Raw genomic sequence first — 21814 nt, forward strand, 5'->3', positions numbered from 1 at the left:
ATCAAGCCAGCATCTCCCACCAGACTTTGTGCTCAAGGCACACAACCTCTGCCGGTCCTTTTGCAAGGTTTATGCATTTATGCTATCCTGTTACTGGTTAACGTGAAGCCCCTAAACAGGCATCAAAGTAGAGCTCGGAGACCAAACCTCTTGGCACGCCAGGGAGGTTTGTGTGCTGTCTTCTCTTTTGTAAGGCTCTTTTATTGGCAATAGCTCAAGCATCCTGCCTCTTAGCTCAAGCTATGGAAGCAGATCTGGCTTTCCCATTTAGATCCAGAGCACGCGGGAGGCAGCTGTGCTCCTTGAGGAACCCGCACAGCTCGGATACGGCGAGTGCCTGGGGATGGGCAGGCAGCTTGCCAGAAGCACGGAGGATTCCTGAGATGGTCCCGTCTGGATGCTGAGTGCTGGATATTTGTCATTCACACCGCCACACGGGAGGGGAGCAGGCCTGAGGAGGTTGATGGCCCTGCAAGAAAGGATGTGGTTTGGCATGAGGAGCAATGTGGATCAGGCGGCCAGTGGGATTGGCAGCACAGGGTTTGGAGTCCTGGGTTTTGGGGAGATGGATGAGATGTGGTAAAAGAGGGTGACTCTTAGCTCTGTGAACATTTGAAGACGCCGCCAACAAGATGGAAGCTTAGCCACCACAATACTAATATCCAATTTAGGGCTGATGTCACTTCTAGCCGGACACTAAATTTAACCTTTACAAAAGTAAGAATGAAAGAGAAGGGTGTAGTAAAGGCCTGTGTCTGTCTGGCTCCAACATTCTCTTGAAAAAATATATCAACTCTTCAAAATAGGAAGAACAGTTTTAAGAAGTCTCCTATTCCTCCTTGAAAATTACACCCATTTCCAGAGCTTGAAAAACCGACAGAGCTCAGTCCTTAGTGCAAGGACTGATGATCCGATGGAACGAGGGCAGCAGAAGTCCAATATGCCATGGGAGCTGCTTCCTGGGGACGGTCTCTGTGTAAAGTCCTGTGGCAGCTTGACCCTGTCCTCATCATCTGGCCTGCAGATATGTCTCCATCCCTCCTACAAAGGCACCGGACTAGAAAGAATAACTAGCAAGACGCCTTTTCCTCGAAGCAGCTGGACAAGAGGGAATTGTGAAAAATTGCAAGGCATCTCCAAGCCAGCTGCTGTCCTGGAAGGCAGATGTCCTGAGAAGCCTCCGTCACACTGAGTTTCAGTGTGGAGAAACAGCAATGTTTCACGTGTTTGTTGTTTAGGAGGGGTGAACTCCTTGGGGCGTTTAACTCGCACCTCTGGAGGTTTGGTCTGGATGTTTTGTGGCAAACCGCACCGAGAAAGCGTCCCAGAAGCGGGAGCTGAGGCGGTCTGTCGTTTCGAAAGGGGCTGTTTCTTCCTGCCGAGCCGCCCGCCCTCTCCTCCCTTCGGGGGAAACGACACGAATAGTCCAGGTGAAAATTTCAAGCGGGCTCCTTCGGGGCAGCGCGGCTCTGGCTGCGCGCGGTGCCGGTGCCGCGGCGGGGCGGGAAGAGACCAGACGCGCGTCAGCAGCCGGCGCGGGGCGGGGCCGGGCCGAGGGGCGGGGCGGGGCCGGGCCGAGGGGCGGGGCCGGGCCGAGGGGCGCGGCGGCGGCGGGGAAGCCCCTTGCATTGTTTCTCTTGTCTCCCCGTTGCCGGGGTTTCCGCGTGTGGCAACCGGGGGCCCAGTGCCTCAGCGCGGGGCGACTCGCTGGGGTGTGGGTGCCGGAGCGCGCCTCCGCCTCTCCGAAGTGCTGTTTGACCGACTCGGGATTTCCTGGCGGTGCGGGAGCATTGAAAAGGACCGGCTTCGACATTTCTGTCACCGCGAGAACCCTTTCCAAGGCAAGCTTGCGGAGATTTTAAAATTTCCTGTCACCTCAGTCAGACGTTTGATGCGGTCCTTGCAGCACAAGGCTGTGCTAAATCTGGAGACGCTAACCAGGGGGTTTTCTGCCGTCCCAGAATCTGACAGTGTCTGCAGCTGAGGAACGGAAAGGAAAGGGAGTGACCGCAGCGATGATGCTGTTTTACGTTGATCGGGCAATAATGCAGTAAAATACCTTAAGAGCTAAGCTTGCTGAAATTGAAGGAAATGCAGAAGTTAGCGTCAGTGATATGTTGTAAAAATGTTTGCATGAGAGAAACGAAGCTCTTGCTCTAGAGCTGTTTTAATTTCAATGAAGCAAAATCCAGAGGAGATTAACGCCGTGGCGGGGGGGGGGGTGTCTGCTTGCACGTGTGGCGGCAGGGTCCCAGCCTGTGATACCAAAACCTCGACGCTGTGTCCGTTGAACTCCGTACATCTCATTTAAGAAAGTAGCGCGTGAGCCACTGAAGTGTGAGAGCTGGCACCATAAACTGATTGGGCTTTGTGAAAAGGTAGTAGTATTTGGAGGAGCAAAGAGTTCAAAGGAAAAGACATCTTGCACTGCTGGTTTTGCACAAACTTCTATCGTTCTATGGGAAACAAAATGGCATTATGAAATTTAAATAAACCAACCCCACTTTTGTTCCTGATGATAACTAACTGACATCAGAGTTTCTCTCGGCTTGCTGTTGTATGCTGCTGGATTTCCTCACTCCTATTGTTTTTGCTAGAGCTAGTGAATGAATTCAACAAATAGTGGAGGTTTATTAATGCAAAGTACTTTAGCTTTACAACACCTATTGACCACAGAGCCTGTAGAAGCCCTGGTCTGTTTGGAGCTGACCCTGGGGAGGACTGTACGTGATTTGAATCAGTTAGTAGGGGACGAGACATCCTACCGCTGTTTACAATAGGGTTTTCATTAAACTCGATGTTTAATGAGCTTATCACATGCTGAGCCTTTTTCCTCAAGGGTTCTCTATTTTTTTTATTTCCTTTTATTGTTAGTAATTAAAGGTTAAACTGCTTTGCAAAAGCAATCTCTGTATAGGGTTGCACAGTGAGATCGTTTGAGGCTTTCCTCATTTAATAATCCTTGTGGAAACTTGGATTTTCACCGCAACACAACTGCTTCTACAGGACACTTTGCAAGAACTACATCTAGCTTGTAGTACAAATCACCGTTTCTTTGAAGGGACGGAGTGCCTCTCCTTATTGGTAGGCGGGAGTGTTTTAAGCTATCATGTGTCTAGTTCGTGCAGGTGGAGCTACATCTCCTTTGTGGTGAGTTTGCCTGTGGTGTCTATGTTACTCCTTATGCAGTCGTTTTGCTAAAGAAAATTTTTAATCTGGTTTTCATTGTGCATCGTTAGGAGCTCTCAAGAATGCCCCAACGTAGGAGCCTCATCGTTAGGAGCTGTAAAATGAGCTTTTCTTTTCTTGTCATCATTTTAGGTCAGCACAGTTTTTCGGTTTGGTTTCTTTTTTTTTCTCTCGGAGGTCTCTCTCCGCCCGGAAAGTATACGGAGCTTTGCTTCAGGAATCATTACATAATTTCTGTACATTCTTTGAGTAATGATAGCATAGAAATATTTTTTATTTTCTCACATAAGTTTGCCTTGAAGTAAAAAACCAAAACCCAACAAACAACAAAAAACCACAAACACAAAACCCCACAAAAAGACCTGCAAAAGAAGGAAGGAGAATGAGAGGCTGTAAGCTGGAGAGGTGCATTTGCAAATAAACTTCGGAAAGACCCATACAATGACCTGAGGCAGAAGAGGAATTCTAGCAACCTTAGAACAAAAACTAGTCGTTAAAAAAAATTAATAGTAGCGCACAGAAGAGGCACGCAGATAATTAAACAAGCATGTTTAGGAAGGTTCGATAAAAATGAAGAAAAACACATTAAAAAAGTTATATATATTTATATAATGGTATCCTATAGCATTAAATTGAGAAGGAAACTAACTGGTTTTTGTTGTTGTTGTTTACACAGTTGGACAAACAGAACATTCCAGTGCAACTTTGAAAGAAGACACGGAAACTATGGAGGCAAGTCCGTCTGACTCAAGCACCAAGGACGGTGTAGTAGATGCTGAGAAAGAGGATGCTCATACAGTCGAGCGGTTGCCATCTTTGGAAGAAGACGCAGAAGACCGTGCATCTGAGCCACAGTCTTACGATCTGGGTTTTAAAAAGGTTTTTAAATTTTGGGCGTTCAGATTCACAGTGAAGAAGACACGAAAATCAGAACCTGCTGATTTTCAGCCTGTTCAACTGCTTACTGTAAAAAAGCAAACACAAGTCCCTGAAGGAGCTGGTGATCAAAAAGAAGTCGGCTCAGAAGAAACAGCGATGCCTGAGGATGCACTCTCTGCAGAAGACAACACCAAAGACACACTGAAAAATGAAAAAACAGAAGATGAATCTCCTAAAACACCAGAAGCAAAGGAGATTTGTTCTCAGTCAGCTGCCTTAGCCACTGATACTGCATCGCCATTAAGAAAATTTTTTACTCGGGGATGGACTCGATTTGGAAAAAAGAAGAGGTTTAGGAAGCCTAAAGAAGATGAACTACAGTCTCCTACTAAAGAAGACGGGCAAGAAAAAGAGGGGGCAACGTTAATAACTGAAACCAGTGAAAAGGAGGAGAAATCTGAGTTTGAGGAGCAAGATGAGGAGAGGAACGTGACAGAAGTAACTACTGAAGAGCATGAGAAGGAGCAAAGTGAAGATGAAAAACAGCCGTCAGAAAGGATTGTGGCAGACATAGGAGTGGAAGCAAGTGGGAAGGAAGAGCTAATCAAGCATGATGAGCAGGAACAAAAAGAGGCTGTAACAGCAGCAGTTGTTAAAGAAAGTGCGATGGAGAAAAAAGCTGGAGATGATCAAGAAAGAAAACTGGTGGAAGTCTCAGATGATCTTGGTAAAAAGGAAGAAAAAACTGAAGAAGGAGAAAAAGAAAGTGAGCAGCTAAAAACAAGCTCAGTGGTAGCTGTTGTTTCTGATATTGTGAATGGAGAATTGAAAACATCCTCAGAAGTCCTACCGGCGGGAGACAAACTGGAGTCAACAGGGAAGTGTGAAATAGATGTCAGAACTGAAATATCCTCTGAAGAGAGACCTGAAGCAGGGTCTTTGGCAATTGCAATTTCTAGTGAACAGCTTAAAAAATCTGAAGGAAGAGAAGGAAATAAACGTGCTCCGCTAGAGAAAGAAACATTTGATGAAAGAACAGAGGAAGCAGAATTGAAAATATCACCCACAGCAGAAGACATCACACAAGGAGAAGCTCTGGACACAACCACAGAGAAGAAAGAAAGCAAAGAACATGAGACAAAACTGACTCTGGGTGCTCCTGGATTGAAGTCCTTTTCTACTTCTGAATGCTCAGTTGACACAGAGGACGATCAACAGTCTATCAAACCCACTGGTGAAGGATTACAGGGAAAAACTAGCAGAGTTATGACTGATACTATCAAACCAGGTGAAATAACCACAGAAATAACGCCTGAAGAGGCAGCTGGAAAGAGGCCTCCAGAAGGTATCACAAATGAAGCTGAACTGCTGTCTTCTCAAGAAAAAAATAAACTGCAAGGCAGCCCTTTAAAGAAACTCTTTATGGGTACTGGATTTAAAAAACTGTCTGGAAAGAAGCGGAAAGGCAAAAGAGAAGAATCTAAGTTAGGGGAACAGGGTGAGCCAATTCAGCACTTACCAGCTTCCCCAGATAGCCCAGAGGAACAAAAAGGGGAGAGTTCTGCTTCTTCTCCTGAGCAGATGAATGAAATTCCTTCTTTGGAGAAATCTGTAGACGGAATGCAGGTCACTGAAAATGAAGACGCTGCTATTGCAGATGTGGCGCGCAAAAGAGAAGGTCTTACGCCCTGGGCATCATTTAAAAAGATGGTGACTCCCAAGAAGCGTGTCAGAAGACCTTCTGCAAGTGATAAAGAAGAAGAAATTGATAAGACAAAGAGTGTTGCAGTGTCTGCAACCGAAAATACTATTGATGAATATCAGGGAGAATTAAAAGAAGATGGGATGGACCAGAAACCAGAGAAAAGCACAGAAAAGCCCAAAAAAAAGGTTGGCACCTCTGTGTTCTGGGAAGCTTTTTTATGTGGAGGTTCTTCAAAGAAAAGAGCCAGGAAATCATCATCATCATCATCTGATGAAGACACTGAACATAAGCTTGGTCGAGAAAGCCAAAAAACAGACGAGTCTGGACAGAACAAAGAAACGGCAACAGGTGCAGTTCTTACTAGTTCTCAGGAGAGCGATCAAGGACGAGGGAATTCTTCCCCAGAACAAGCTGGAAGCCCATCCGAAGGGGAAGCTATTTCAACACGGGCACCATTTAAAAGGTTAGTCGCTCCAAGAAGGAGATCCAAAACCAGAATGGAAGAGAGAACGGAAGACTCTGTTGTGGGATCTAGCCTTGAGCATTCAATGTCGGACGGTGAGCCTGGAAAAGACGAATCATTCGTTCCATTTAGAAAACTGATGCCTGGGCGTAGGAAGAAAAAGTCAGATGGAAAGCCAGCACCAAGTCATCTTAAACAAGCAAGAGAAGACATGGCAGAAACAACTGAAGAAGATTTGGATATTCCAGCTGTTGTTCCTTTATCTGAATACGAAGCAGCAGAGCAGGAGAAAATGGAAGGCCAACAAGCGAAAGATGCTGAGGCGATGAGAGAACAAACCTCAGAGAAGGAGAGAGCAGAAAAATTGGAGGAGACCCTAAGAGTTGAGCAAGCACATGAGGCACTGGTACATGCAGTTACTGTTGCCCTTGTGGAAGGGGAAAGGGCGGTTACCGGTACCGAAGAAAGGTCACCACCTTGGCTATCTGCTGCTCTGACAGAGTGCATTGAGCAGGCAAAAGAAAAGGAAGAGAAAGAAACTGAGAAAACACTTGAATCAGATGTTGCTGTGGAAGAAGCAGTGGTAGCTGCTAAGACAGTGCCAGAGATGAGAAAGGCTGTAAGTGATGACACCACAGCAAGTGAGCTAGAGCTGACCTCAGAAGCAGTGACAGCTCCGGAGGAGACGGCAGAAGCTTCCTGCACTGAAGAAACAATGGAAGTGTCCCTTGCTGAGGAGACAGCTGAGATGGTTTCTGCTGTTTCACCGTTGTTAGAAACCCCAGATCCTACAGAGGAAGTGACGCCTGTACAAGAAGTAGAGGCCGCTGAACAAAATTCGAAAGAATTAGACAAACAGACACAAAAAGTTCTTCATGAAGTTGTTGAAAGAGTAAAGTTAGCAGGTGTAGCACAGCTGGTTAGTGAAAGACCCGGGTCAGCAGCTATAATTACAACAGTACAAGGCATTGAGTCAGAAGTGAAAGCTGACGCTAAAGATGGGAACACTGTAGGCCAGGAAACTGTTTTGCCTGGACAGTCCTTGGAAAAAGGAGAACACAAGGAGGATGGCCTCCAGCCCCAGGGAAGCGCAGGGAGCGTTCAGGGCCAAAACGGAGTCGAAGAGGGTGTTCTACCCGAAGGTTCAGAGAGAAATGAAGTACCTGCTGCAGTGAAAGAAAGCACAGAAGGATGTGAAAATGTAGATGTATTGAGAGACGAAAGCCAGTGGCAGGCATGTGAAAAAGCAGCTGTAGAAGACCATGAAGAAATACCTGAAGTGGAGGGGACAGTAGAGGAATCTTCATCACACGACAGAGTTTCACAGCGTCAAAGCAGTCACTTCCAAGGAAGAGATATCTGTAAAGGAGGAGCCTTCAGAACCAGAGAAGCTGCCCATAACAGAATTGACAGTAGAGGAGACGAGCGACGAACGTATTCCGGAAGTACAGACTGCAGTGAGTCTTACACATAACACAAAGGTTGATTTGTCAAATTAAAAACCAGCACGTGTTAGATCTTATACCTAATTCAAAACCAGGTCGTGGCCATACTACTGTCAAGGACCTTCCTTGTGCAGCCTGTGGCAACTGAAGTTAATTTCTGGCGAGACACACACACAGATGTCCAGAAGCAGCAGCCACTGAGGCCTGTGTGCAGAGTGAGGTGGATGCAGTTCCTGCAGAAATGGAGTAGGAGATGGTGTGCATTGCTGAAGCAATTGCCATTAGGGCTCCTGCACAGCACAGTGTGACTTAACGGATTATATGAACCCCTGAGATGCCTATGTGAGCCGTATGGCACCATACATAGTGGATGGTAGCTTCGCTTGTAGGCAGAGATACAATTGTAGCTGAAGTACCTCTGCAAAGGGCAGAAATGAAATGACACCACTATGGCCAGTTTTAAATGTGCGGAAATTATTGTGGCTGATGTTCTTCCCTACCTCCCCACCACCTTCCTGGCTTAGTCTTTGTTTCAAGTGCTGTCAGCTGTCCCTTGCTTTAGGCTGCCCTTTGTTTAATGAGCTGTGTGTCCTGAGAAACTGAACACAAGCTAGAATCATGGTGACCCGCTAGTCTCTGTGTCATCACCTCACACTCTTCCCATAACTTGTTTCTTCTCTGTACAGCCACCCTCACTTTAATGGCCTTTGACTCGGCCTGGAGTTTCGGGGGATATTTCTGGGAGGTAGAAAATGTGGCTTCCAGTTCTCCTAGATACGCACTCATACGGCACGTGTTTAATGTGTGGGATTTAATCTGCAAACACTCTTCCTCTCTAACAAAGCTCTTTTTAAAATCCTAAAGGATGTGAGCGTTGCCTTCCGTGGTAAACCTGGAGTGCCTTATGTACCAAATCTCTTTGCACTACGGTGAAATCTGAATCGGAAATGATAGGCACAGTTTCTCCCTAGGATATTTAACTGCACTTGCTTCACTAAGTCATGAGACCTTTATCTCTGTCTTTGAGACCTGCCTGGGAAAATAAGATATTCTTGAGAGAATAAGTTGTCACTAATAAAGCTTTTTTACTGTCGTCTGTCTTTCAGATGTGCTAAGCATCCACGTGACATTTGGAGAGATGCCAGTCCTAGAGAACAACTGACAACCCTGCGACAGAACCGGGAGCTTTATTCACTACCCTTTATTCTTAGATGTTAAGACAGTTTTGTTATTTCTATTAAAAAAACCCAATGCCTTCAACGTTGGCTATATCCACACATTTGTTCCATTCGAAGGTCATTTGCCTCTGCCCCAAATACACCACTTAGACTGGAGATGCACAACCGAATGGATGGACAGACCACTACAATTTGTACCACCGTTATTGTCGTCCCCTCACTTCATGTGTGTCCTGTCTGTCCCATCTCCTTGAATCCCTTCACTCATCCCTGAATCCCCCCCCCCCTTCTCTCCGCAGTCTTCCTTACCCCCCACATCTTCCGTAGCTGCCTCGATTTGACCTACGAGTGGCTGTAGATGCTGCTTGACTTGTGTGTGAGGGGGAAGAGAAGGGCTGACTGATGGGAACACATGAGAGACTTCTGGCCCAGTGGCAGATGTGGCTTTATCAAACAGCAGGAACTGGATCACGCACAAATTCTTGAGCAAGACGCTCAAGATTGCTGCTGGGGTATACTCCTGACGGCACTGAAAATCCAGAGGTGCTTGTGATTTATGTTCACAGACCTTGGACTTCAGACATTAAATTTTTCTAGCCGTCTACGTGCTACGGGTAAGGGTGTTTAGCGGCATTTGTATCTCAAAAGGCTTGCATAGATTCATGCCTGAACTCATTTTGTCAAGCTACATGTTTACTTTCTTATCTCAGCTAAGATGCTAAATCCCGTATCAGCAAATACCTACCTGCACTGGTCACAGCAGATGTAGGGATCTTGAAACACGACAGGGTGCCTGTCCCTCTTCTTGCTTTCATACTGCGTCAGGGGACTCCTGCTGCAGGTGACTGATCTCAGTGTTCAACCCCGGCATTTGGAAGTAGAGATCAAGCCAGCATCTCCCACCAGACTTTGTGCTCAAGGCACACAACCTCTGCCGGTCCTTTTGCAAGGTTTATGCATTTATGCTATCCTGTTACTGGTTAACGTGAAGCCCCTAAACAGGCATCAAAGTAGAGCTCGGAGACCAAACCTCTTGGCACGCCAGGGAGGTTTGTGTGCTGTCTTCTCTTTTGTAAGGCTCTTTTATTGGCAATAGCTCAAGCATCCTGCCTCTTAGCTCAAGCTATGGAAGCAGATCTGGCTTTCCCATTTAGATCCAGAGCACGCGGGAGGCAGCTGTGCTCCTTGAGGAACCCGCACAGCTCGGATACGGCAAGTGCCTGGGGATGGGCAGGCAGCTTGCCAGAAGCACGGAGGATTCCTGAGATGGTCCCGTCTGGATGCTGAGTGCTGGATATTTGTCATTCACACCGCCACACGGGAGGGGAGCAGGCCTGAGGAGGTTGATGGCCCTGCAAGAAAGGATGTGGTTTGGCATGAGGAGCAATGTGGATCAGGCGGCCAGTGGGATTGGCAGCACAGGGTTTGGAGTCCTGGGTTTTGGGGAGATGGATGAGATGTGGTAAAAGAGGGTGACTCTTAGCTCTGTGAACATTTGAAGACGCCGCCAACAAGATGGAAGCTTAGCCACCACAATACTAATATCCAATTTAGGGCTGATGTCACTTCTAGCCGGACACTAAATTTAACCTTTACAAAAGTAAGAATGAAAGAGAAGGGTGTAGTAAAGGCCTGTGTCTGTCTGGCTCCAACATTCTCTTGAAAAAATATATCAACTCTTCAAAATAGGAAGAACAGTTTTAAGAAGTCTCCTATCCCTCCTTGAAAATTACACCCATTTCCAGAGCTTGAAAAACCGACAGAGCTCAGTCCTTAGTGCAAGGACTGATGATCCGATGGAACGAGGGCAGCAGAAGTCCAATATGCCATGGGAGCTGCTTCCTGGGGACGGTCTCTGTGTAAAGTCCTGTGGCAGCTTGACCCTGTCCTCATCATCTGGCCTGCAGATATGTCTCCATCCCTCCTACAAAGGCACCGGACTAGAAAGAATAACTAGCAAGACGCCTTTTCCTCGAAGCAGCTGGACAAGAGGGAATTGTGAAAAATTGCAAGGCATCTCCAAGCCAGCTGCTGTCCTGGAAGGCAGATGTCCTGAGAAGCCTCCGTCACACTGAGTTTCAGTGTGGAGAAACAGCAATGTTTCACGTGTTTGTTGTTTAGGAGGGGTGAACTCCTTGGGGCGTTTAACTCGCACCTCTGGAGGTTTGGTCTGGATGTTTTGTGGCAAACCGCACCGAGAAAGCGTCCCAGAAGCGGGAGCTGAGGCGGTCTGTCGTTTCGAAAGGGGCTGTTTCTTCCTGCCGAGCCGCCCGCCCTCTCCTCCCTTCGGGGGAAACGACACGAATAGTCCAGGTGAAAATTTCAAGCGGGCTCCTTCGGGGCAGCGCGGCTCTGGCTGCGCGCGGTGCCGGTGCCGCGGCGGGGCGGGAAGAGACCAGACGCGCGTCAGCAGCCGGCGCGGGGCGGGGCCGGGCCGAGGGGCGGGGCGGGGCCGGGCCGAGGGGCGGGGCCGGGCCGAGGGGCGCGGCGGCGGCGGGGAAGCCCCTTGCATTGTTTCTCTTGTCTCCCCGTTGCCGGGGTTTCCGCGTGTGGCAACCGGGGGCCCAGTGCCTCAGCGCGGGGCGACTCGCTGGGGTGTGGGTGCCGGAGCGCGCCTCCGCCTCTCCGAAGTGCTGTTTGACCGACTCGGGATTTCCTGGCGGTGCGGGAGCATTGAAAAGGACCGGCTTCGACATTTCTGTCACCGCGAGAACCCTTTCCAAGGCAAGCTTGCGGAGATTTTAAAATTTCCTGTCACCTCAGTCAGACGTTTGATGCGGTCCTTGCAGCACAAGGCTGTGCTAAATCTGGAGACGCTAACCAGGGGGTTTTCTGCCGTCCCAGAATCTGACAGTGTCTGCAGCTGAGGAACGGAAAGGAAAGGGAGTGACCGCAGCGATGATGCTGTTTTACGTTGATCGGGCAATAATGCAGTAAAATACCTTAAGAGCTAAGCTTGCTGAAATTGAAGGAAATGCAGAAGTTAGCGTCAGTGATATGTTGTAAAAATGTTTGCATGAGAGAAACGAAGCTCTTGCTCTAGAGCTGTTTTAATTTCAATGAAGCAAAATCCAGAGGAGATTAACGCCGTGGCGGGGGGGGGGGTGTCTGCTTGCACGTGTGGCGGCAGGGTCCCAGCCTGTGATACCAAAACCTCGACGCTGTGTCCGTTGAACTCCGTACATCTCATTTAAGAAAGTAGCGCGTGAGCCACTGAAGTGTGAGAGCTGGCACCATAAACTGATTGGGCTTTGTGAAAAGGTAGTAGTATTTGGAGGAGCAAAGAGTTCAAAGGAAAAGACATCTTGCACTGCTGGTTTTGCACAAACTTCTATCGTTCTATGGGAAACAAAATGGCATTATGAAATTTAAATAAACCAACCCCACTTTTGTTCCTAATGATAACTAACTGACATCAGAGTTTCTCTCGGCTTGCTGTTGTATGCTGTTGGATTTCCTCACTCCTAATGTTTTTGCTAGAGCTAGTGAATGAATTCAACAAATAGTGGAGGTTTATTAATGCAAAGTACTTTAGCTTTACAACACCTATTGACCACAGAGCCTGTAGAAGCCCTGGTCTGTTTGGAGCTGACCCTGGGGAGGACTGTACGTGATTTGAATCAGTTAGTAGGGGACGAGACATCCTACCGCTGTTTACAATAGGGTTTTCATTAAACTCGATGTTTAATGAGCTTATCACATGCTGAGCCTTTTTCCTCAAGGGTTCTCTATTTTTTTTATTTCCTTTTATTGTTAGTAATTAAAGGTTAAACTGCTTTGCAAAAGCAATCTCTGTATAGGGTTGCACAGTGAGATCGTTTGAGGCTTTCCTCATTTAATAATCCTTGTGGAAACTTGGATTTTCACCGCAACACAACTGCTTCTACAGGACACTTTGCAAGAACTACATCTAGCTTGTAGTACAAATCACCGTTTCTTTGAAGGGACGGAGTACCTCTCCTTATTGGTAGGCGGGAGTGTTTTAAGCTATCATGTGTCTAGTTCGTGCAGGTGGAGCTACATCTCCTTTGTGGTGAGTTTGCCTGTGGTGTCTATGTTACTCCTTATGCAGTCGTTTTGCTAAAGAAAATTTTTAATCTGGTTTTCATTGTGCATCGTTAGGAGCTCTCAAGAATGCCCCAACGTAGGAGCCTCATCGTTAGGGCTGTAAAATGAGCTTTTCTTTTCTTGTCATCATTTTAGGTCAGCACAGTTTTTCGGTTTGGTTTCTTTTTTTTTCTCTCGGAGGTCTCTCTCCGCCCGGAAAGTATACGGAGCTTTGCTTCAGGAATCATTACATAATTTCTGTACATTCTTTGAGTAATGATAGCATAGAAATATTTTTTATTTTCTCACATAAGTTTGCCTTGAAGTAAAAAACCAAAACCCAACAAACAACAAAAAACCACAAACACAAAACCCCACAAAAAGACCTGCAAAAGAAGGAAGGAGAATGAGAGGCTGTAAGCTGGAGAGGTGCATTTGCAAATAAACTTCGGAAAGACCCATACAATGACCTGAGGCAGAAGAGGAATTCTAGCAACCTTAGAACAAAAACTAGTCGTTAAAAAAAATTAATAGTAGCGCACAGAAGAGGCACGCAGATAATTAAACAAGCATGTTTAGGAAGGTTCGATAAAAATGAAGAAAAACACATTAAAAAAGTTATATATATTTATATAATGGTATCCTATAGCATTAAATTGAGAAGGAAACTAACTGGTTTTTGTTGTTGTTGTTTACACAGTTGGACAAACAGAACATTCCAGTGCAACTTTGAAAGAAGACACGGAAACTATGGAGGCAAGTCCGTCTGACTCAAGCACCAAGGACGGTGTAGTAGATGCTGAGAAAGAGGATGCTCATACAGTCGAGCAGTTGCCATCTTTGGAAGAAGACGCAGAAGACCGTGCATCTGAGCCACAGTCTTACGATCTGGGTTTTAAAAAGGTTTTTAAATTTTGGGCGTTCAGATTCACAGTGAAGAAGACACGAAAATCAGAACCTGCTGATTTTCAGCCTGTTCAACTGCTTACTGTAAAAAAGCAAACACAAGTCCCTGAAGGAGCTGGTGATCAAAAAGAAGTCGGCTCAGAAGAAACAGCGATGCCTGAGGATGCACTCTCTGCAGAAGACAACACCAAAGACACACTGAAAAATGAAAAAACAGAAGATGAATCTCCTAAAACACCAGAAGCAGATGAGATTTGTTCTCAGTCAGCTGCCTTAGCCACTGATACTGCATCGCCATTAAGAAAATTTTTTACTCGGGGATGGACTCGATTTGGAAAAAAGAAGAGGTTTAGGAAGCCTAAAGAAGATGAACTACAGTCTCCTACTAAAGAAGATGGGCAAGAAAAAGAGGGGGCAACGTTAATAACTGAAACCAGTGAAAAGGAGGAGAAATCTGAGTTTGAGGAGCAAGATGAGGAGAGGAACGTGACAGAAGTAACTACTGAAGAGCATGAGAAGGAGCAAAGTGAAGATGAAAAACAGCCGTCAAAAAGGATTGTGGCAGACACAGGAGTGGAAGCAAGTGGGAAGGAAGAGCTAATCAAGCATGATGAGCAGGAACAAAAAGAGGCTGTAACAGCAGCAGTTGTTAAAGAAAGTGCGATGGAGAAAAAAGCTGGAGATGATCAAGAAAGAAAACTGGTGGAAGTCTCAGATGATCTTGGTAAAAAGGAAGAAAAAACTGAAGAAGGAGAAAAAGAAAGTGAGCAGCTAAAAACAAGCTCAGTGGTAGCTGTTGTTTCTGATATTGTGAATGGAGAATTGAAAACATCCTCAGAAGTCCTACCGGCGGGAGACAAACTGGAGTCAACAGGGAAGTGTGAAATAGATGTCAGAACTGAAATATCCTCTGAAGAGAGACCTGAAGCAGGGTCTTTGGCAATTGCAATTTCTAGTGAACAGCTTAAAAAATCTGAAGGAAGAGAAGGAAATAAACGTGCTCCGCTAGAGAAAGAAACATTTGATGAAAAAACAGAGGAAGCAGAATTGAAAATATCACCCACAGCAGAAGACATCACACAAGGAGAAGCTCTGGACACAACCACAGAGAAGAAAGAAAGCAAAGAACATGAGACAAAACTGACTCTGGGTGCTCCTGGATTGAAGTCCTTTTCTACTTCTGAATGCTCAGTTGACACAGAGGACGATCAACAGTCTATCAAACCCACTGGTGAAGGATTACAGGGAAAAACTAGCAGAGTTATGACTGATACTATCAAACCAGGTGAAATAACCACAGAAATAACGCCTGAAGAGGCAGCTGGAAAGAGGCCTCCAGAAGGTATCACAAATGAAGCTGAACTGCTGTCTTCTCAAGAAAAAAATAAACTGCAAGGCAGCCCTTTAAAGAAACTCTTTATGGGTACTGGATTTAAAAAACTGTCTGGAAAGAAGCGGAAAGGCAAAAGAGAAGAATCTAAGTTAGGGGAACAGGGTGAGCCAATTCAGCACTTACCAGCTTCCCCAGATAGCCCAGAGGAACAAAAAGGGGAGAGTTCTGCTTCTTCTCCTGAGCAGATGAATGAAATTCCTTCTTTGGAGAAATCTGTAGACGGAACGCAGGTCACTGAAAATGAAGACGCTGCTATTGCAGATGTGGCGCGCAAAAGAGAAAGTCTTACGCCCTGGGCATCATTTAAAAAGATGGTGACTCCCAAGAAGCGTGTCAGAAGACCTTCTGCAAGTGATAAAGAAGAAGAAATTGATAAGACAAAGAGTGTTGCAGTGTCTGCAACCGAAAATACTACTGATGAATATCAGGGAGAATTAAAAGAAGATGGGATGGACCAGAAACCAGAGAAAAGCACAGAAAAGCCCAAAAAAAAGGTTGGCACCTCTGTGTTCTGGGAAGCTTTTTTATGTGGAGGTTCTTCAAAGAAAAGAGCCAGGAAATCATCATCATCATCATCTGATGAAGACACTGAACATAAGCTTGGTCGAGAAAGCCAAAAAACAGACGAGTCTGGACAGAACAAAGAAACGGCAACAGGTGCAGTTCTTACTAGTTCTCAGGAGAGCGATCAAGGACGAGGGAATTCTTCCCCAGAACAAGCTGGAAGCCCATCCGAAGGGGAAGCTATTTCAACACGGGCACCATTTAAAAGGTTAGTCGCTCCAAGAAGGAGATCCAAAACCAGAATGGAAGAGAGAACGGAAGACTCTGTTGTGGGATCTAGCCTTGAGCATTCAATGTCGGACGGTGAGCCTGGAAAAGACGAATCATTCGTTCCATTTAGAAAACTGATGCCTGGGCGTAGGAAGAAAAAGTCAGATGGAAAGCCAGCACCAAGTCATCTTAAACAAGCAAGAGAAGACATGGCAGAAACAACTGAAGAAGATTTGGATATTCCAGCTGTTGTTCCTTTATCTGAATACGAAGCAGCAGAGCAGGAGAAAATGGAAGGCCAACAAGCGAAAGATGCTGAGGCGATGAGAGAACAAACCTCAGAGAAGGAGAGAGCAGAAAAATTGGAGGAGACCCTAAGAGTTGAGCAAGCACATGAGGCACTGGTACATGCAGTTACTGTTGCCCTTGTGGAAGGGGAAAGGGCGGTTACCGGTACCGAAGCAAGGTCACCACCTTGGCTATCTGCTGCTCTGACAGAGTGCATTGAGCAGGCAAAAGAAAAGGAAGAGAAAGAAACTGAGAAAACACTTGAATCAGATGTTGCTGTGGAAGAAGCAGTGGTAGCTGCTAAGACAGTGCCAGAGATGAGAAAGGCTGTAAGTGATGACACCACAGCAAGTGAGCTAGAGCTGACCTCAGAAGCAGTGACAGCTCCGGAGGAGACGGCAGAAGCTTCCTGCACTGAAGAAACAATGGAAGTGTCCCTTGCTGAGGAGACAGCTGAGATGGTTTCTGCTGTTTCACCGTTGTTAGAAACCGCAGATCCTACAGAGGAAGTGACGCCTGTACAAGAAGTAGAGGCCGCTGAACAAAATTCGAAAGAATTAGACAAACAGACACAAAAAGTTCTTCATGAAGTTGTTGAAAGAGTAAAGTTAGCAGGTGTAGCACAGCTGGTTAGTGAAAGACCCGGGTCAGCAGCTATAATTACAACAGTACAAGGCATTGAGTCAGAAGTGAAAGCTGACGCTAAAGATGGGAACACTGTAGGCCAGGAAACTGTTTTGCCTGGACAGTCCTTGGAAAAAGGAGAACACAAGGAGGATGGCCTCCAGCCCCAGGGAAGCGCAGGGAGCGTTCAGGGCCAAAACGGAGTCGAAGAGGGTGTTCTACCCGAAGGTTCAGAGAGAAATGAAGTACCTGCTGCAGTGAAAGAAAGCACAGAAGGATGTGAAAATGTAGATGTATTGAGAGACGAAAGCCAGTGGCAGGCATGTGAAAAAGCAGCTGTAGAAGACCATGAAGAAATACCTGAAGTGGAGGGGACAGTAGAGGAATCTTCATCACACGACAGAGTTTCACAGCGTCAAAGCAGTCACTTCCAAGGAAGAGATATCTGTAAAGGAGGAGCCTTCAGAACCAGAGAAGCTGCCCATAACAGAATTGACAGTAGAGGAGACGAGCGACGAACGTATTCCGGAAGTACAGACTGCAGTGAGTCTTACACATAACACAAAGGTTGATTTGTCAAATTAAAAACCAGCACGTGTTAGATCTTATACCTAATTCAAAACCAGGTCGTGGCCATACTACTGTCAAGGACCTTCCTTGTGCAGCCTGTGGCAACTGAAGTTAATTTCTGGCGAGACACACACACAGATGTCCAGAAGCAGCAGCCACTGAGGCTTGTGTGCAGAGTGAGGTGGATGCAGTTCCTGCAGAAATGGAGTAGGAGATGGTGTGCATTGCTGAAGCAATTGCCATTAGGGCTCCTGCACAGCACAGTGTGACTTAACGGATTATATGAACCCCTGAGATGCCTATGTGAGCCGTATGGCACCATACATAGTGGATGGTAGCTTCGGTTGTAGGCAGAGATACAATTGTAGCTGAAGTACCTCTGCAAAGGGCAGAAATGAAATGACACCACTATGGCCAGTTTTAAATGTGCGGAAATTATTGTGGCTGATGTTCTTCCCTACCTCCCCACCACCTTCCTGGCTTAGTCTTTGTTTCAAGTGCTGTCAGCTGTCCCTTGCTTTAGGCTGCCCTTTGTTTAATGAGCTGTGTGTCCTGAGAAACTGAACACAAGCTAGAATCATGGTGACCCGCTAGTCTCTGTGTCATCACCTCACACTCTTCCCATAACTTGTTTCTTCTCTGTACAGCCACCCTCACTTTAATGGCCTTTGACTCGGCCTGGAGTTTCGGGGGATATTTCTGGGAGGTAGAAAATGTGGCTTCCAGTTCTCCTAGATACGCACTCATACGGCACGTGTTTAATGTGTGGGATTTAATCTGCAAACACTCTTCCTCTCTAACAAAGCTCTTTTTAAAATCCTAAAGGATGTGAGCGTTGCCTTCCGTGGTAAACCTGGAGTGCCTTATGTACCAAATCTCTTTGCACTTCGGTGAAATCTGAATCGGAAATGATAGGCACAGTTTCTCCCTAGGATATTTAACTGCACTTGCTTCACTAAGTCATGAGACCTTTATCTCTGTCTTTGAGACCTGCCTGGGAAAATAAGATATTCTTGAGAGAATAAGTTGTCACTAATAAAGCTTTTTTACTGTCGTCTGTCTTTCAGATGTGCTAAGCATCCACGTGACATTTGGAGAGATGCCAGTCCTAGAGAACAACTGACAACCCTGCGACAGAACCGGGAGCTTTATTCACTACCCTTTATTCTTAGATGTTAAGACAGTTTTGTTATTTCTATTAAAAAAACCCAATGCCTTCAACGTTGGCTATATCCACACATTTGTTCCATTCGAAGGTCATTTGCCTCTGCCCCAAATACACCACTTAGACTGGAGATGCACAACCGAATGGATGGACAGACCACTACAATTTGTACCACAGTTATTGTCGTCCCCTCACTTCATGTGTGTCCTGTCTGTCCCATCTCCTTGAATCCCTTCACTCATCCCTGAATCCCCCCCCCCCTTCTCTCCGCAGTCTTCCTTACCCCCCACATCTTCCGTAGCTGCCTCGATTTGACCTACGAGTGGCTGTAGATGCTGCTTGACTTGTGTGTGAGGGGGAAGAGAAGGGCTGACTGATGGGAACACATGAGAGACTTCTGGCCCAGTGGCAGATGTGGCTTTATCAAACAGCAGGAACTGGATCACGCACAAATTCTTGAGCAAGACGCTCAAGATTGCTGCTGGGGTATACTCCTGACGGCACTGAAAATCCAGAGGTGCTTGTGATTTATGTTCACAGACCTTGGACTTCAGACATTAAATTTTTCTAGCCGTCTACGTGCTACGGGTAAGGGTGTTTAGCGGCATTTGTATCTCAAAAGGCTTGCATAGATTCATGCCTGAACTCATTTTGTCAAGCTACATGTTTACTTTCTTATCTCAGCTAAGATGCTAAATCCCGTATCAGCAAATACCTACCTGCACTGGTCACAGCAGATGTAGGGATGTTGAAACACGACAGGGTGCCTGTCCCTCTTCTTGCTTTCATACTGCGTCAGGGGACTCCTGCTGCAGGTGACTGATCTCAGTGTTCAACCCCGGCATTTGGAAGTAGAGATCAAGCCAGCATCTCCCACCAGACTTTGTGCTCAAGGCACACAACCTCTGCCGGTCCTTTTGCAAGGTTTATGCATTTATGCTATCCTGTTACTGGTTAACGTGAAGCCCCTAAACAGGCATCAAAGTAGAGCTCGGAGACCAAACCTCTTGGCACGCCAGGGAGGTTTGTGTGCTGTCTTCTCTTTTGTAAGGCTCTTTTATTGGCAATAGCTCAAGCATCCTGCCTCTTAGCTCAAGCTATGGAAGCAGATCTGGCTTTCCCATTTAGATCCAGAGCACGCGGGAGGCAGCTGTGCTCCTTGAGGAACCCGCACAGCTCGGATACGGCAAGTGCCTGGGGATGGGCAGGCAGCTTGCCAGAAGCACGGAGGATTCCTGAGATGGTCCCGTCTGGATGCTGAGTGCTGGATATTTGTCATTCACACCGCCACACGGGAGGGGAGCAGGCCTGAGGAGGTTGATGGCCCTGCAAGAAAGGATGTGGTTTGGCATGAGGAGCAATGTGGATCAGGCGGCCAGTGGGATTGGCAGCACAGGGTTTGGAGTCCTGGGTTTTGGGGAGATGGATGAGATGTGGTAAAAGAGGGTGACTCTTAGCTCTGTGAACATTTGAAGACGCCGCCAACAAGATGGAAGCTTAGCCACCACAATACTAATATCCAATTTAGGGCTGATGTCACTTCTAGCTGGACACTAAATTTAACCTTTACAAAAGTAAGAATGAAAGAGAAGGGTGTAGTAAAGGCCTGTGTCTGTCTGGCTCCAACATTCTCTTGAAAAAATATATCAACTCTTCAAAATAGGAAGAACAGTTTTAAGAAGTCTCCTATTCCTCCTTGAAAATTACACCCATTTCCAGAGCTTGAAAAACCGACAGAGCTCAGTCCTTAGTGCAAGGACTGATGATCCGATGGAACGAGGGCAGCAGAAGGCCAATATGCCATGGGAGCTGCTTCCTGGGGACGGTCTCTGTGTAAAGTCCTGTGGCAGCTTGACCCTGTCCTCATCATCTGGCCTGCAGATATGTCTCCATCCCTCCTACAAAGGCACCGGACTAGAAAGAATAACTAGCAAGACGCCTTTTCCTCGAAGCAGCTGGACAAGAGGGAATTGTGAAAAATTGCAAGGCATCTCCAAGCCAGCTGCTGTCCTGGAAGGCAGATGTCCTGAGAAGCCTCCGTCACACTGAGTTTCAGCGTGGAGAAACAGCAATGTTTCACGTGTTTGTTGTTTAGGAGGGGTGAACTCCTTGGGGCGTTTAACTCGCACCTCTGGAGGTTTGGTCTGGATGTTTTGTGGCAAACCGCACCGAGAAAGCGTCCCAGAAGCGGGAGCTGAGGCGGTCTGTCGTTTCGAAAGGGGCTGTTTCTTCCTGCCGAGCCGCCCGCCCTCTCCTCCCTTCGGGGGAAACGACACGAATAGTCCAGGTGAAAATTTCAAGCGGGCTCCTTCGGGGCAGCGCGGCTCTGGCTGCGCGCGGTGCCGGTGCCGCGGCGGGGCGGGAAGAGACCAGACGCGCGTCAGCAGCCGGCGCGGGGCGGGGCCGGGCCGAGGGGCGGGGCGGGGCCGGGCCGAGGGGCGGGGCCGGGCCGAGGGGCGCGGCGGCGGCGGGGAAGCCCCTTGCATTGTTTCTCTTGTCTCCCCGTTGCCGGGGTTTCCGCGTGTGGCAACCGGGGGCCCAGTGCCTCAGCGCGGGGCGACTCGCTGGGGTGTGGGTGCCGGAGCGCGCCTCCGCCTCTCCGAAGTGCTGTTTGACCGACTCGGGATTTCCTGGCGGTGCGGGAGCATTGAAAAGGACCGGCTTCGACATTTCTGTCACCGCGAGAACCCTTTCCAAGGCAAGCTTGCGGAGATTTTAAAATTTCCTGTCACCTCAGTCAGACGTTTGATGCGGTCCTTGCAGCACAAGGCTGTGCTAAATCTGGAGACGCTAACCAGGGGGTTTTCTGCCGTCCCAGAATCTGACGGTGTCTGCAGCTGAGGAACGGAAAGGAAAGGGAGTGACCGCAGCGATGATGCTGTTTTACGTTGATCGGGCAATAATGCAGTAAAATACCTTAAGAGCTAAGCTTGCTGAAATTGAAGGAAATGCAGAAGTTAGCGTCAGTGATATGTTGTAAAAATGTTTGCATGAGAGAAACGAAGCTCTTGCTCTAGAGCTGTTTTAATTTCAATGAAGCAAAATCCAGAGGAGATTAACGCCGTGGCGGGGGGGGGGGTGTCTGCTTGCACGTGTGGCGGCAGGGTCCCAGCCTGTGATACCAAAACCTCGACGCTGTGTCCGTTGAACTCCGTACATCTCATTTAAGAAAGTAGCGCGTGAGCCAC

General features: G+C 47.2%; 2 protein-coding genes across 2 annotated transcripts; both read left to right on the forward strand.

Annotated features, from left to right (window-relative positions):
* The first annotated feature begins 3251 nt into the window (after nt 1–3251).
* LOC141938914 (A-kinase anchor protein 12-like) lies at nt 3252–8956 on the forward strand. The gene is given in 4 exon segments (XM_074857941.1): nt 3252–3261; nt 3866–7535; nt 7537–7693; nt 8788–8956. Coding segments are annotated over 4 exon segments (3846 nt in total). The 3' UTR covers nt 8797–8956.
* Nucleotides 8957–12993: 4037 nt separating this feature from the next.
* On the forward strand, nt 12994–18697 carry LOC141938915 (A-kinase anchor protein 12-like). Its single transcript, XM_074857942.1, is given in 4 exon segments — nt 12994–13003; nt 13607–17276; nt 17278–17434; nt 18529–18697. Coding segments are annotated over 4 exon segments (3846 nt in total). The 3' UTR covers nt 18538–18697.
* The last annotated feature ends 3117 nt before the right edge of the window (nt 18698–21814 follow it).

This window comes from Strix uralensis, unplaced genomic scaffold (assembly GCF_047716275.1).
Source record: "Strix uralensis isolate ZFMK-TIS-50842 unplaced genomic scaffold, bStrUra1 scaffold_422, whole genome shotgun sequence".
Taxonomy (NCBI): Eukaryota; Metazoa; Chordata; class Aves; order Strigiformes; family Strigidae; genus Strix; species Strix uralensis.